Here is an 18003-nt window from a genome sequence, read left to right as displayed (position 1 = left end):
AGGTCTACAGGGGAGTCCTTAAGCTTTTATCATAAAACACATGGGAAGGGTAGATGACCAACTACTGAAAGGCATGATACAGGGACCAAACCATGGTCTAAACATCACTTGGCTCAGCATTAGCGACAGAGGTTTAGAGCTAACAAACAGGCAGATACATGGTTTCCAGCCATCAGAGGACATTTATTAAAGAAACCTTAAAGATTAAACTGACTAAATTAGTTGACGACAGTGGCAAATGCTAGATGTAGGGAAAACACATACGGCAGAAGAGAAATAGGCCTCTTAGTACATTTAGTGTAATTAGTGTCACAGCAAGACGTTGTTCATTCATCTCTTAGCTAAAGTGTCTTCTATGTGGAGACATGCGTGAAGTGGCATCCTTCGTTGAAGGTTGTGCTTCAGGGCTGGCAACTCAGCACGTAAAAATCTTCTGCCAATCATTAGCGGACCGGAGTTCCACTCTGGCGACCCCTAACCAGGAAAAGCTGAAAGACATAACAACAACAAGGTTAGAAATATTATGTGTGCAGCTTACTTAAGTCAGAAACATATTATGTGATTCAGCTAGCAGCAGTATACACCTTTCCTGCTTAGCATAAGCGTTTGTGTTTGCAGCAAGATATGGTAGGGACAAGGTATAGCAGACCAACGGTCTCAAAGGGGGTCAATAAAAATTAATAAAACATTTTAAAAAGGGGCAGATAAGAACTAAAAGAGAAGGACAGTTGCAAATCCTAAGTTGCATACAATTATTTACATGTAGGATAATAGCGACAAGTGGTTTATTAAACAATGTAAGGCAGACACAGAAGATACAGCCTAAAAAGGAAGCTAAGACTTTAGATAGCACTATTAATTGTGCTTAATAACATTTAAGGTTTCCGAGTTTTGGGGTGATTTGCAGTATCAAGTTGTGAACTTACAGTGGGGCACTGATCTTATCTTAACTTCTAGAATGTGAATACTGTTATTCAAACAGATCTACAATAATAAATTATTTTTCTTTTGTATACAATGTCTAAAAATGTACTGTAAAGTCAGTAAGATATTGTAGCAGTTCCCATGCTGATAACTTTAAATGTGTGCAATTACTTATTATAATTTCAGGTAAAACAACTTTAGTGGCTCATCATCATGAGAAATGTAGAAGAAAGGATACAGCCTCTCAGTGAAGGAGTCAGTGTAGGTGTAAATATGGGACATGTCATCAGCATTATATAATGACACCTGTCCCCCCTCATAGTCCAGGTACACACCGATCCTGTGGGGTTTCACGGTGAAGATTAGACACTTTAATGTTGAGTCACATGCCTTGTACTCATTCTCATTCCTCAGCATCAGAACCCAGTATCCATTCTCAGGGCACGCTGTGATGCTCCCCTTTCTGTTGCTGGACTCTGTTGTGACACCCACATCCCACTGTGTCTTGTTCCCCACACCCACTTCCCAGTAGTGCCTCCCTGTTGTGAATCCCTCAGATCCCAGCACACAGACACAGGTATCAAATCTCTCAGGGTTGTCAGGGAGCTTCTGTCTAATGTCACCACGTCTCACACTGGTCAGGTCCTCAGATAAGATAAGTTTAGGATGTGCTGTGTTAGGGTCCAGGGTCAGATGAGACAAGCCTGTGAAAATAAAACAGTTTGAGTCACAAAGTTTGTCATCAAGAAAGTGGAGAACCTTATAAATGTCATGAATACCATATGTAATATGATATTAATTATTAAGTGTACTATACAAAACTGCATTTCTGCAAACACTTGTCAGTGGTAAGATCCCTAATTAACTTGTGCCATTCTGCAAAAGTGCCCAGCAAATGAATCAAATAAAAATGAATGCATGGCAAACTATTTACATACGCAAAATACAAACATATGAAAAATTACTTACAATAAATGACACCAGCCAGGCTGAGTAGTATTCAATGAAACCGTAATTTCTCAAACCATCACTGAAGTGGGTCAGATCAATTGCATTGATATGGGTGAGTCAGTAACTGTTAATGGCCACTTAATACTTCTTTCCATCATTCTGTGTCCATCACTAATGAACTGTTAGGAGTCAGCATATTTTGAATATCAGAGGCAACATTCATATCTCAATTTGTTCAATGGAGAAAAAGACTGCATTCAATGGAGAAAAAGACTGCATCCACCATCAGCTCAGAGACATAATGTCTTTTCTATTGTACTGGTGGGGTATACAGTTTATCTGTGTAATGTGCCAAATTAACTCTTGGTTAAGAAGGAGTTTGGCAATTTCTTACAAGTCTATTCATGTAATGTGTCAGAAAATGACTTGCTAAATCTGTTTATGTAATTTGTCAGTTAATGCCTCACCTAGTCTATCCATGTAACATGTCAGTTACGATTCATCGAATATATCCATGTAATGTATCACTTACTAATTCACTTTGTCTACACATGTAATGTGTCAGCTTTCACTCATAGAGTCTACGTAATGTATCACTTTCTAATTCACTGCATCTGTACATGTAATGGATCATTTATGACTTACAGAGTCTATCCATGTAATATGTCAATTACAGACTCACGTCTATCCACATAATGTGTCAGTTATATCTCACTGTCCATCCATGTATATCATTTACTGATTCACTACATCTATACATGTAATGCCACAGTTATGACTTACCAAGTCTATCCATGTAATGTGTCGCTTAGTGATTCACTACATTTATAAATCTAATGTGTTTGTTATGACTCACCAAGTCAACACATATAATATATCATTTACTGACTCACCACTTCTATCCATGTAATGTGTCAATTTTGACTCACTGTGTCTATCCATGTAATGTGTCACTTGTTGATTTGCTACATCTATCCATGTAATGTGCCAGTTATGACTCACTGAGTCAATCCATTTATGATTCCCAGTGTCTGTCCACATAATATGTCAATTACTGGCTCACAACTTCTATCCATTTAATGTGTCAATTATGTCTCACTAAGTCTAGCCATGTATATCACTTACTGATTCACTACATCTAGCCATGTAATATGTTACTTACTAATTCACTATGTGTACACATGTAACGTGTCAGTTATGACTCAGAGAATCTGTCCCTGTAGTATATCACTTACTAATTCACTGCATCTATACATATAATGTGTAATTTATAACTCACCGAGTCTATCCATGTAATGTCAGTTACAGACTTACCACTTCTATCCCTGTAATGTGTCAGTTATGTTTCACTACGTTTATCCATGTATATCATTTGTTGATTCACTACATCTATACATGTAATGCTACAGTTATGACCCACCAGTTCTATCCGTGTAATATATCACTTAGTGACTCACTACATTTATACATGTAATGTGTTCATTATGACTCACTGAATCTGCCCGTGTAATATGTCAATTATTGACTCACCACTTCTATCCATGTAATGTGTCAGTTATGCTTCACTGAGCCTGTCCATGAAATTAATTACTTTCTGATTCACTGCATCTATATATGCAATATGTTAGCTATGAGTTATGGAGTTTCTCCATGCAATATGTCAATTACTGACTTACCACTTCAGTCCATGTAATGTGTAAATTATTGACACATTCATTCTATCCATGCAGTGCTTCAGTTACTGACTGATACAATCTGTCTATGTAACACATCAGTTACTGACTCATCAGCCTATCCCTGTAAAATGACCAAATTACTGACACCTTCACTCTATCCATATAATGTGTCAGTTGCTGACTCACCCAGTCTCTTCGTGTATTGTGTCAGTGCAAACTCTGAGTCCATCCATGTAATGTGTCAGTTACTGACACCAACTCTATCCATGTAGTATGACAGGTACAGACTCACTGAGTCTATCCATGTAATAAGAAAGTTACTGACTCACCCACTGTATCCATGTAATGTGTCAGTTGCTGTCTCACTGAGTAAATCCATGTAATGTGTCAAACTGATGTCATTTACTCACTCACTCTATAAGGGAATTCTCTTTTTTCTTTTGGGGTGTGTGTAGTGTCTCCATAAGAGATTGTATTAGTTTCTAAAAATGTGAACTTTCTCAAAGGAACGTGGTCAGTAAACTTTCTGTATTAAAGTTTTTTTCTAGTATATTCCAGTGTTAGGGCTGCAAGTTTGTTTACATGTGCTTCACAAATACAGGCTGGGATTCCAAAACAAATAGTGCAATGCTTAAGATGAAATTGTGTGATGAGTGGCAACATTCAGGATATGGTCAATTCACAGACATAGGTAACAAGGTTACACAAGAACAAAATATGTATGGTTGACATGTTATGCAAATTAGTATATGATGAGATAGAATGGAGCAACATTACGATGATGATAATAATTGCAAATGAAAATGAGGATAAACATGACAGAGCAATTTAAACGTATATAAAAAATGGGTGGTGTGACATGGCCACCACTGGAGCTGTATACCATAATTTTCTGGTGAAGAGTAACTGAGACCATGCTACAGTGTTAAGGGTGGCAACAGGATTAGCTGAAATCTACACAGTAGAGTCCATTCTTGAATCCTGTAGCATGATAGTGAGCATCACCTCTTTCCATGTCACCAAATGGCCTGATAGCATCTAACATACCATCACCTTTATGACAGGTACATAATGGTCAACCTCATGGACAGAGACACCATATAGGAGCTGGTATATATGTGCCAACCTCACATCCCAGCACATAGGATCCATAGAACACTGATCCTATGGCTACCAAGGCATGTGTATCACTAACGATCCCTGCAACAGGGACTTTCCAGTTACTAACTGGGACATGGTGAGCAAGACCCAGGCATCTGCATCATGGATACTACACCACTTTCTTGATGCCACATTGCAGCATATGGTTCATAGGTTCATAGATGTGTACTAGGCTTATGACTACTGGGGTCTTTTTAAGTCCAGCCACTAGCCGTGCATCTAAAACCTCTCACAAGTTCTGTTTCCCTTGGTAAAAGTAAGCAGGGACTTGCAGATGGCAGTGCTGATTTTACTGAGTTACTTGATGCAATTAACTGCACCCACATCACCATTAAAGCCCGACCTAAGACACAGTGACAATGATATATCAACCATAATGGATTCTACTGCATCAGGTGCCAGGCGGTCTCCCACCAAGAGGATATAGAATAGAATGTGTCAGTGTACTACCCAGGTAATACCCACAATTCCCACAACTGGCACACATATGACTTACGTTAGTCATTAATGTGGGTTGACTTCCCTCACAGATATCTCATTGGTAATGCCAGGTAAGCCGGGTCTATATTATAACATCGAAGTCTGAAAACTTAGAATGTTATAATATCGAACACTATGCACCGAATGCTGAAAACAGCAAAGGTGCAGAATATCGAATACTTTCCTAGGGAAAGTATTCAGTGGGCCGTTTCTGCAGCTTCACTATTTCCTCAAATGTGGAGTGAAAGTTACGGACTGGGTTAAGGTAAGTGTGTGAACAGATCGGGTTAAGTTGAGTGTGCGATAGGGACCTTAGGGTTAGACAGCGGGTAAGGTGAGTGTGCGATAGGGACTTTAGGGTTAGGGAGTGGGTAAGGTGAGTGTGTGATAGTTAGGGACTTTAGGGTTAGGGAGCGGATAAGATGAGTGTGCAATAGTTAGGGACCTTAGGGTTAGGGAGCAGGTAAGGTGAGTGTGCGGTAGTTAAGGACCTTAGGGTTAGGGTTGGGTTAAGGTAAGTGGATAGCTAGTGGTGTATGTATGGTTTAGTGTAGGGTTTTGCGAAGTGTATGTGTGCGGATTATTTATTTTGGTGTACTTGTGTTGTGTGTATGTTTGTCGGAACAGCAAATCTTTTCCCTGGGAAAAAATTTGCTATTCTGGCTGTTCGATGTTATAGTCTTTTGATCAAAATGGTTTGATATTATAACATTCAAAGTTTTAAGACTTCAATGTTATAGTATAGACCCGATAAGTTCTGGAGCTATGGCTGATATACAGTCCACTGACCATGGCTCAAAATCTACAACCCTGCACTTTCATTGAATGTGCACTTGGATTGATGAAGGTCACTTTTGCTGTGCAGATGTTACTGGTATCACTATCCTGTATGGGGTGGTAATCTGCAGCAAGGTATCTGTCATCTGTGAAATATTACACAACATGTTGGAATTAGTCAGATGCAGCAGGATACACTCATCACAACCTGAGACATTGTTTATGACAGAAGGGTATCTCCACCAGATTTGATTAATCAACAAGTGTTGTGTTATCCCACAAAGATCCCACCCAAAAAAGTTTTCTTTAAGAGATAATGAAAGAAATGGTTGCAATTAAGTTATTGCCTTAGTTGGTGGCTTATTTATTTATTTATTTGACATTTGTTGACTGGGATAGTCCAAATTAGCCAAGGTCCTTTTTCAGTGGAGGCCTGGGGGGAAAAGCTCTACTTACAAAAATACAAGTTAGCAACAGTATAAAATAATGCAATAGCATTCAGTTATACAATAGTGTACAAATACAAAGCAAAGCAAACATTCTAGTCAATGACTATTAACAAAATTTACATTTGTATAGTAATAACATTAGCAAGTAATCTGGTACAATAAATGGAAAAATTTAAGGAATAAGGAACATTTTTGCACCTCAGTACTTGAAAGCAATTGAAATATAAAATAAATGAAGAGTAAGACAGAGGAAAGATTGTTAGGAAAAAAATAATGGATGGTGAGTAAATTCAGAAGAGGATAAAGGGCAGGTATGCCAGAATAGTCTTTATACAGGGGAAAGAGTACAGAAATAAGAAAGTAAGAGGACAGAGGCATGAAAGTGAGGACAGAGTTGGACTACAGTAGAGAGGAGGAAGGAGGGAAGGAAAGAAAAGCAGGGATAGTTTGGGTAGGAGGGGAGGGAAGGGGAATTGGGTTTGCCATTCAGGGATGGTTAATATAGGGGTAAGTCCAAATGGTATTTAGATGATGTTTTAGGCATTCTTAAATTCATGACACTGATTTATTTTTCTAATGGACAGTGGGAGCTTCTTCCAAAATAGGACAAGTAGGTAACTTGGTGGCTTACATTGGATATTCAAATGTGACATTGACTCTTCTCTGTTTTACTGGGGGGGGGGTCACTTCCAGGAAGCATAGGTTAATTTTATTTTATTTTATTTTATTTTATTTTATTTTACATTTGTTAACCGGGCTAGTCTGGCTGGATACATGTCCATTTTCAGCAGAGGCCCGAGGAGAAAAGCTCCACTATCAGAATAAGACAATACAGTTTACGAAAACATTACTAAATTAACACTAACATAATGTAATAAGGCAAAATACAAATGAATATACAGTTATCCTGGACTAGTCTGAGTAGATGACAAACAAAGTTCAGTTAAGGGGCTAAGGAGATAAGCTCCAGTATCTAAAATACAAAGTAAAGTTAAAAAATATCATTAGTCAAGTTGAAAAATATCATTAGTCAGTAGTCATGATAACAAATTAGGTATTAGGAAAAGCAAGAAATCTGTTAATATAAAGTGTTAAAAGAGCAGGTTGGAATTTTAACAGGTAATTATGTAGTTAAAGATAAGGAAAAGGCAGAAAATAAGGTAGACAGAAAGTGGGAAAAGTATATTATCTGTTTGGTACAAGTATTATGGACTTAGTAAAGGTTGGGAGTGTACAGTTGGAAAAGGAGAGGTGGGAAACAGGATAGTGATGAAACGCAAAGGTAGCAGGATTATAGGAGGTCAGCTAAAGGTAGCAAGAGACAGAAAAAAAGATGGTTAGAAGGGGAGGCAGACAGAAATTTGAGAGAAAAAGAGTGATGGTCCAATAAAGGGGGCTGATGAAGTCAGTCTAAGTTAGAACGGGAGCGGAAACATTACACAGTAGCAGACTGGAGAGAGTAATAAAAATGCTGAGCTCAGTCGGGATTGGAGCAGGGACATAGCCAGTGAATTAGTAGGTGATTTTTCATCTGTTTTTTGAAAAGGTGACATGAGCTTAGGGAGGTCAGTTCTGTGGGAAGTTTATTCCAGTAAGAACCGATAGTGTTTGCAAATAAGGAATCACCTGATTTGTTATGAGATTTCAAAGTAGTAACTAGTAGCTTGTTGGCTGATCTAAGTGTCGAGAGATTTTTATAAGGTGTGATGAGTTTATTTAGTATGGGTATATTGGAGGGGTAATGTAGAATTTTAAAAGTGATGATCAGTTGTTGTAGGAGTATTAGGTTTGGGAGTTCAAGCCAGTTTAGTTTCTTTAAGTTAAGACAGTGGTGAGTTTGGAATGGAGAGCCAGTGGCAAATCTGGCTATACTGTGGTAGGCAGTATTCAGTTTCTGAAGATTAGCTTTAGATATGTTGATAAAGGAAGGAGAGGCGTACATTAATGTAGAAATAAGGTGAGTTTGGGCGAGGGCCACTCGGGAAGTAGCAGTAAGATAGGGCTTTAGTCTGTATAGGGCACCAATCTTTTTATTGACTGTCTTGATAGTTAAATCAATGTGATAGTCAAAATTTAGCTGATTGTCTATGGTGATGCCTAGCAGTTTAGTGCAATAGTCAGGTTTGATGACAGTGCCATTACAGGATGCTATGGAAAAAGAGATTGGGGTGGATTTACAGGTTGGGGTAAAGAGTAGTAGTTTGGTTTTTTTGGGATTTAGGAGGAGACAGATATGTTGAAACCATTTTTCTGCTGCAGTGAAGACTAATTGGGTAGCAGAGTGGAGTTCTGCTGGGAAGAAGCAGAGCAGATGAGAGTGGAATCATCTGCATATTGTATACAGGTGGATGTTGGGAGAGAAGTGGGCAGGTTATTAATGAAAATAGAGAAAAGTAGGGGACCTAGGATGGATCCTTGTGGGACGCCAATAGTAATTGGGAGTTGAGAGGATAGATGGCTGTCCCAAAGGACTGCTTGTTTTCTATTAGTCAAGTATGAGTTGAACCACTGTAATGCTTGTGAATCCAGTGAGAGGGATTTTAAGGTATCGAGGAGAAGTTGATGGTTGACCATATCGAATGCTTTTGAGAGGTCCAAGAATAGTGCAGAGGAGAACAGGTTGTTATTTCGGTTTTTATTGATAGTGTCAGTGAAAGAGAGAAGGGCAGTAGAAGTACTGTGGTGCGGTCTAAAACCATGTTGAGAGTCTACAAGCAAGTTGTTATTCAAGAGATAATGTAGAAGTTGATGGTGAATGCAGCGTTCCATTATTTTGGATAGAGGAGATAGAAGGGCAATAGGTCGAAAATTGGACAGTTCGTTGGAGTTCCCTCCTTTATGGAGGGGAATAATATGGGAGATTTTCCAGCAGGATGGTATTTTGGATTCTGTTATAGTTCTGTTTATTAAGATGGAGACTGGGTAGGCTATTTCGGTTGCAGCTAGTTGTAGATATTCAGCTGGAAGTTTGTCAGCAGAAGGGGTGCAGGGTTTTAGTTTAGAAAGTAGTTTTCGTATATAGGTTGTTGAGACGGTCTCAAACTTTAGCGTGTGGGTACTGTTTAGAGTGGGGGTAATTTGGAGGGATGGGGAGTCATGGTGCTTGCAAGTGAGGTGACTGTTTGAGAGAAGAAGTTGTTAAAGGTGTTGGCTATTATGTTAGGTTGGGTTTGTGCTAAACTAGCTGGGGTAGGTGTTTTGGTGTTGCCTGGATGGAGTAGTTTATTTATTCCTTACCAGAATTTTTTTGGGTTTTGGTTTTGGTTTTGTTGATATTGAAAGTGGTAGTTTTTTTTATCCAGAATGATAAGTTTCTTTGTTTTGTTTCTCAGATGTTTGAAATTTTGATGGTCAATTGGGTTTTTTGTGGACCTCCATTTAGACCATAATTTATTTCTAGCTCGCATAGTTTGTTTAGTTGTAACAGAGAGCCATGGAGCTGCTTTGGAGCTGACTCTGACTAAACGGGATGGGGCATGCTGGTTTAGAGTTTGTAGGAAGGTATTGTTGAAATGGGTAACTGCTTCATCTATTGGGAGGTATTTTAGAGTTGACCAGTTATATTCTTTGAGTTCATTTTGAAAGGATGCTAGATTGAATTCTGTTTTATTGTATTTGGTACGATAAGTAGTTAGCTTGGGATTGTTGCATTTTTGTTTAGTGATAAAGGTAAGGAGGTGGTCGCTGATATTGTCAGGAGTATTCCTGTTTTATAGGAGGGGATTGTTGTTGGTCAGTATCCAGTCTAGAATGGTTTGTTTGTGGGTGGATTTATGTATTCTAGTAGGAGAGTTGATGGTTTGGTGAAAGTTAAAGAGATTAAGGTGAATGGTGGGTTTGGGGATATGCAGGAGCTCCAGTCAATATTAAAATCACCTAAGATTATGGTTTCCTGGGGAAAGGTGCAGGAAATCCAGCTTAGGATATTTTCTAGGGTATTGATGTTCTTGCCTGGGGGGATGTAGGAACATATTATGTTTATAGCCTTGGATTTATTAACTTGGAGTTTGGTGCAAAGTATTTCAGCATTTGCTGGGGTGGGAGGCAAGGAGTCAGTTAAGGCTACTTGAAGTTGGGATTTGTATAGGAGGGCTACTCCTCCACCCTTTTTATTTGGACGATCTTGCCTTAAGGTGCTGTAGCCTGGGGGAGTGAATTCATTGTCTTTGGTACTGGGTTTAAGCCAGGTTTCAGTGAGACAGAGGATATCAAAGGCATAGAAATCAATTAAGGCATGGAGTTGTGTGACTTTGTTGTTAATGCTACGAATATTTAGGTGAGCAATAGAGAGGGAGTCAGAGGAAAAGGGTGGGTTAGAATAGTTAGCATTTTGGTTTGAAGGGATGTGATTGTGGAGGGTATTGGGACCAGGGTTGGGGTGGATGTCCCCATGTATAAGTAAAAGTGTTTGTGGGGTTGAAGGACCTTTGTGTATTTGAATGGTATTAGATAGATGCGTTTGGAGGAAGTGAATTTTTATGGGTGTACGTTATGGTAGAGAGGGGAGGAAGGGACAGGTAGATAGTATATTAATATGTGTTTGGTTGGGTAGAGGAAGTGTGGTTGTAGTATGTTTGGCTGATGCAGGAGTTTGGTTAAGCTTGTGATTTTCATAGGAGGTAAGGGTGTAGTAGTAAAGCAGGATGTTAAGGAGAAGAAGAGGAAAGAGTGATTTAAGGGTTAAAGGCATGTTTTTATAGAGTGTGAGGCTAGTAATTATAGGACTGCACGGTTTGTAAAGATAGGGTGAGTTAGTTTTGAGAAAGGGTGTGGTTGTAGGAGTGAGGAGTTGATTAGTAGATGTATAGGAAAATAGTTATAGGTAGTTGGCTAATTGGGGGTGTGCCTAAGTATGTATAAAGGTAGGACCCCTGGGGGTGGGTGGGATTTGGGGGTAGGGTAGGGGAGCGGAGCGGGGCAGACCAAAGTAAGAGGAGCAGTGAGAGGAAACAATCAGTAAGGAGGAAGGTAAGCACTAGAGACAGTAACAGAGTAGCCAAGGTGAGAGTCAGAAGAGGAGGACATAGAGAGAGAGGGGAAACACCTGGGAGAGTAGAGGAGCGAGTTAGGTAGCGAGCTGTATAAGAACTAGGAAGGAGAATGGGTAGCAGGGTTAAGAGGGCTTTGTCATCAGAAAGAAAGAGTGCCACAAGCTTATAAGCCTCACGGAGGGTGGTGGGGTAGCAAAAGAAATGAGATTACAGGTGTATGATGAGTGCCATCTAGTGGCCAAATCTAAAACAGCTATAAAGAGATGGAAGCAGTGCAATATTAAGGTGAAGTAGGGTAGTGGAAAGAATGGTGTAACAAGGCAGTAGGGTAGCTGTGGTAGTAGGGGGCAAAAGGTAGAAACAAAAGATAGTTAAACCAGGGGGGTATGGCTGCTGGCAGATATGGCAGGAGAAGTTGTGCACCTTGGAGGTGCTGGGGTCAGATATTTAGTAATAATTAAGCTAACAAATAATCTGTTTGTAACATACAATAAAAGTAGCTGTGGCCTTTAGTCCAAGGGCTGTTGGGTTACCCAGGTCTCAGAAACACTCAATCAGGCTTAATTATTCAACGATTTTAATAAAAGAAAGAGAAATTATATAAAAAGATGAAAATGACATCACTTATAGTAATGGTTGGAATTACCACCTGAAGAAAAAGGTTTTAAATATTTTGGATGAAGTAGAACCAGGCATTGCATGCTTACAAGAAATTCACTTAGCAAGTAACAGACATGATATTTTAAATAATTACAAATCATTTTCACAAGTTTTTATTAATTCTTGTAACAACAAGCTTGTTGGGGGTGGTTTTTATGACTTGTTTTTTCAAAAGTTAAGGTTATTAATAGATTTCTGGATAACCAAGGAAGAATTTTGTTAGCTAAGTAGAGTTTAAAATTCTTAGTTTTATATTGTGATCTATATATGCTCCATCTCATAGTTACACTTGTAAAAAGTGTACACACCCCTGTTAAAATGCCAGGTTTTTGTTATATAAAACTGAGACCACAACAAATCATTTCAAAACATTTCCCACTTTTAATGTGACCTATAACCTGTACAATTAAATTGAAAAAAAACTTCGAATCACTAGACATCAAACACTAGTGATCAAGGTTGCAGAACATCAAACAATTAAAAAAAAAACAAAAGGAAAGAAAAGAAAAAGGGTTTAAGAAGGGGTGCAAGCCCCCCTGCACTCCCACACCTCCCTCTACTTAAATATACCAACTCTGAGATCGTGCTACAGCGTAGCAAAGGGGAAATGTTCCCTTTCCGCACTATACTCCATTAAAGTGCGATCTCGGAGTTGGTATATTTAAGTAGCGGGGGTGCAGGGTTGCTTGCCCCCTTGCTTAAAGCAGTTACTTTTTTTTTTCTTTTTCTTTTTTTTTTTATCAGATATTCGATGCAGTACTTCAATCATATGGGGTCGACCATATGGTGCTCGAAGTTGTGAAACTTCGATTATCTGCTATAGACCCATAATTAAAACCAAAAAGAAACACACCAGAAGGAATACTTCATTTAATATAATAAAAAAACAATATAAAATACAAAATTCATTATGTTGAATGCTTTCATCAAAAGTTTGAGTTCATCAGAACAAACAGACCATTTTCACTGAACATTTAAATACTCTCTATCTATATAAGCAATTAATCAACACACCAATGAAATAATAAATCAGTTAACTCAAATACTCTTTAAAAAGAAATAAATAATTCAAAACACTGTTAAAAAAACTTTTGCAAAATATTATACATTTAAAATACATATATTGTTAGTATAACACCATCCTACAATTAAATATTTCATCTGAATCAAACTTTTACTTTTTTGTAACAAAACATTTGGCATAAAAATATATTTAAATATATAACAAAATTATATATATTAAAATTATAAATAATCTTATTATATAAAATACTAGCAGCATGTTATTTCATGTTATACTTAAGATATTTTAAGTAATTTTGTTAGCTTTTTCATTTAACACTGGATAAATAGATAAGTGGTCATTTAAACCTGCGAGGAAATTGGCAGTCAACCTGAGCTGCCACATTAATACACAGATAATTCTTCCAATCCCCCCCCACATCCATATTAACCACATCCACAATTCCAAACTTGAAACCTGTGTATCCCACACAGTCCATACTATGTCTATAAAGAGCATTTGTCTCCTTCTTATTTTTTGTTTCATACAGGTGCTCATAAATCCTACACTTGAGAGCCCTGTCCATTTTTCCAACATAAAACCCTGAACAGGTGTTGCATAATGCAATATAAATGATTCCGTTCATTCCATGTGATTCCAGTAGATTCAATTGATGACAACAATTTGATCTACTGGAATCATATGGAATGTCTTGCCAGCTGCTGGGGTATCTGCTGATGTTACAACTGTATATACTTTGCATTCCTGTAGTATTTAGTTTAAACACTGCACAATGCTATTATATGCCTACTGATGCACACAACTTGGCAGTTCAGGCTGACCTGTTCTACCAGCCATAATAACTCTGAAAATGCCACAGGTGTCTTAGGAATGATAGTTGGCCTGATGGTGGGTATTCCACAGCCATTCCTAGCATCAACTGGCATGGTGCATCTGAGTGTTTGCTTTCCTACATTGTCATGAACATAGCCAAACTCATGGAGTTCATGCATGATGCACGTATCTGTCTGCCCAGCATAATTTTTCCCCTGTCCATTCAAAGCCCCCTGACAATACCAGCTGTATTCGGCATAACCTTGCCATGTATCTGATAGGCTGCTGTTTGTCATTGTAATGCTGTATTTCCTACATCATGTTGTATTACCACCACTTCATACCTGTGACCCCTGTCTATGGCATGTTTTTGTCTTTTTTCTTGTGTTCCTGAGGCAAAGCCACCATTGAGCTAGACAGCAACCTGATCAGTAGGCTACTTCTGACACCTGATTGTAACTCCACTGTACGCAACATGTGGCACCAGGGGAATTCTCTAGCTAACTTCTGTGACCCATATAGTCACTCTTTGTAAACTATGAACTATTCATATGACATACACATGGGGAGATTAGACATCATACATTCTTGCCCTTTGTAGCACACTGCCTGCTGTACTACACTGTGATCTGAGAGATGTATTGCATTTTTCTAACTCTGCATACTTAATGGCATTTTTTTCCTCCAGGATCTGTTATGCCACACAGTGTTAAATATTTTTCTTTAAAGTGTCCCTCTTTATCACTATCATTTTTCCAACTATCTGTTGTTTGTTGATTTGTTTTGCTCATTACATTCATATTCCATTCAGTGATTACCACAGCTGTGGATGTGGTGTAGCAGCCGTGACTTCACTGCCCATCTACACTGCCATCACCTGACTCATCTTCAGCTGTATGTCACCCAGAGTGAGACAGCACAGATGGTCCCTGGTTGTCTCCAGCATGGAAGTGTAGGCTCCCTATGGGGGGGGGTGCATAATATGTGGACTCTGAGCTAGTTGCCCACTTTGGTCACATGTAGCATGTTCTTGTGTGACTAGCTGAGTTGCACTACTGACTGGTCCTGACCAGTCATCCATCAATGGCTGGGTACAGGCATTAGGGTAGTCACAGAGGTGAATGACTTCTGGCTAAGTGCAGCACTGGGAAGCATGGTAGTCAATTGTCACCATACCCTGTCCCATGTCATAGTGATCCACTTCCTTGTGCTTCAACTTCCTACCCTGTTTGTGGTCAGCTCCTCCCCACTACCAACTGTCCCTCCTCTGTCTCTCTGTGTCTCTCCTATGTGTCTTTGTCTTTTGTGTTGTTTGCATGCCCCTGATACACTCCTTATAACCTGTCCCATGCTTATACTTTCCCCTTGTTACCAGACTCCTATTCTCTCCTTGGCAAAAAAGAAAAGCAGGCATATATCCCACAAAATAGATAGCCTTTCCTCTCTGTCCCCATCCCAGTCTTGTCTTCCACATGTCTTTCACTGCATTCCTAGTTGTTCTCTTCCCTCCTTTCTGTCTTCATTCTCATTTATAGTAATAAATTAGTAGGGGCTTTGCTGCACAGCCATTATCAAGGCTCTTATCTATATTTGTGGCACCACATCGAAGCACAGGTGAATGTGCATTTGCATTCAAGCTACACACACACACTAGTGGTTTCATTAAGTCACATGATCTGTTACACAGCACATGGCATTACATGAGCTCTGGGCGTACTGCAACAAAGTGTGTCGTGTGCCTCTATCATGCAATGTTGCGCCCAGTATGCTGTTAATTAGTCCTGAGCCACATTGCACTAGTCCTACTGTGCTATTTTGTAATTTTATGGCTGCACAGCCAAGTTTTAAGAAAGTCAGGCATAGTGCTTTTCACTTTTTTGAGCTATGTATAAGCTATTTTCAGATAAATGGGAATTCCACTCACTGACACAAATGGCAATATAGCAAAAATGATGAAATATAAATAGAAATATCCCTCTCCTTTAACCCCTGCCCCAATCTATCAATCCAATAATCAAGCATTAAAAACATGAACAATTCTTCTTCTTCACAGGATTTTCAAGTGTTGTCCCCCTCCCACTTTTTGTGCATTTCATGTGTTTTTAAAGGCCTGGATAATGAAGGCAGACAAGTTTTAAGGCACCTACACTTCAAATGTGCATGATACTTGCTCAGCATGTATCCCATAATGTGCTTGCTAAAGGTGTTAAAGCAAAATCCTTTCTGGATATGAATGTTAACGTAAGAACTCACGGATTTAGTCTAAAAATATTGCATATAAAAGAAAATCAGTCAACCCCAATAAAAATGTATTCATAATTCCCTTTAGTATTATTTTACACTCATAAGTGCCTGACCTATTAAGACTTTAACCACATTACTGTACTTTAAGGACTTTAGTCTTTTCCTGATAAACATCTAGTAGCTGTGGAATGTGAAATCTATATATATATATATATATATATATATATATATATATATATATATATATATATATATATATATATATATATATATATATATATATATATTCTTAAATCACATTAAAAAACATAAGCCAAACAAACTTAACTATCATCTGAACAGTAAAAGCTATTAAAAAATGCGTGAACAGCAATTGGTTCAGCAAAATGTCTTCTTTACAATGATAGAAGTCAGTGTATTACATTCTTTTATGACAATACTATATTATAATATAGAAAAAAAATTCCAAAATTGTAGTCTTCTCTAACAAATATTAACCAATCAATTCAATGAAACAATTTACTCCCCTTCAAGACAGGTTTTATCAGTACACAAGCATTAAGCCCTGGTGTCTTATCAGACTGCAGAGTAGCTATGCAATTCATTTAAGCTACTTCCATCTTATTCACTAAATCGCTGCCTCTTAAATACCTTTCAAAACTTGTAACACCATAAAAATAAACATATGATCATTACCACACTTGATGGAAGAGCTACAAACCTGGATATATCACTATAATCATGAAATGTACAGCTAAAACCTTATATCTCAAAATCTGAACTAAATGTATTAATCTGATATATTTATGCTATAATGGTAAAAGTGATGGTGAACAACTCTATAACCTCTGCAAAAAACAGAATTAACTTAATTATATCAGTGGCATAAAGTACATATTACAGTTGCAATTTCACATAATAAGCACCTAAAATTTGGCTGCCTATTCCTTTATCTTAAATAATCCTCATCAACACCATCTTGTGTTTTAGACTAGTCCCAGAAAAACTCTGAGCTAATTCTTGTAGATGATTTAAGATTTACTAGTCAACATAAACTGAATCCCTCCCTGAATTTAACATTGCTGCTCTTGTTTAATCAAAGAATTACTACATACTTAATATAAACCACAGGAGCATCATGAACAAAATTCAAGATTTGTATGCCACCCTTGCTCTATATACTCCAGATATAGCTCTTATAACAGAAACCTGGATAAAACCAGACATCTCTAACAAAGAAATACTCCCCCCTGGATACAAAATACATATGCTAGATAGACAACAGGCAAGAGGTGGTAGTATCACCTTTCTATACAAAAACAATTTCAATTTACAAACTCCCAAATGTTAACACCACCAAAATACTGTTTACTAAATTAACAATGAATCCAAAGACACATGTGAACGTAGTGGGAGACTACATCCCACCTTGGGACAATCAGACTACTCTAGACTACATCTAAATTGGACAGCAACATCCCTCCCTCAGAAAACAATTATAATGGGTGACTTTAATATGTACTGTCTCTCCTGCAACTCTCAAAATCCTTATCACCACATTAACCTACATGGTTTCTCACAAGCAATCCAAACATACTAGAGCAGACAAAACATCAAATAAACATTCAGTCCAAAAGTGGAGCCTTACAAACAGGCCAAATTTATCCCTACACTCTTGCTGTCTCCCAGACAGCCTTAATGACAATATTCCAACTTGCATTCTCTGACACCGAATAAATCCATACAAACTTACAACCTACCACCAAATCTGAGATAAGAAAAAATGTATCCCTCAAGACTTCATAACTAGTTTAAAAAAATGCAACTGGGCACCACTCAATGATCTCCCTTTA

At 38.2% G+C, this 18003-nt stretch overlaps 1 protein-coding gene across 1 annotated transcript in view; it reads right to left on the bottom strand.

Annotated features, from left to right (window-relative positions):
* Window positions 1–1098: 1098 nt before the first annotated feature.
* Window positions 1099–18003, bottom strand: part of LOC122813698 (zinc-binding protein A33-like) — a 628361-nt gene continuing 611456 nt past the window's right edge. Inside the window, exon 5 of the mRNA XM_044086152.1 lies at window positions 1099–1628. Coding sequence (XP_043942087.1) covers window positions 1099–1628 — 530 coding nt within the window. The remainder of the gene's footprint in view (window positions 1629–18003) is intronic.

Source organism: Protopterus annectens, chromosome 10.part0 (assembly GCF_019279795.1).
Source record: "Protopterus annectens isolate FY-2018-M chromosome 10.part0, PAN1.0, whole genome shotgun sequence".
Lineage (NCBI taxonomy): Eukaryota > Metazoa > Chordata > Ceratodontiformes > Protopteridae > Protopterus > Protopterus annectens.
Note: the sequence above shows the minus strand (reverse complement) of the source record. Positions and strands in the feature narration are given on the sequence as shown.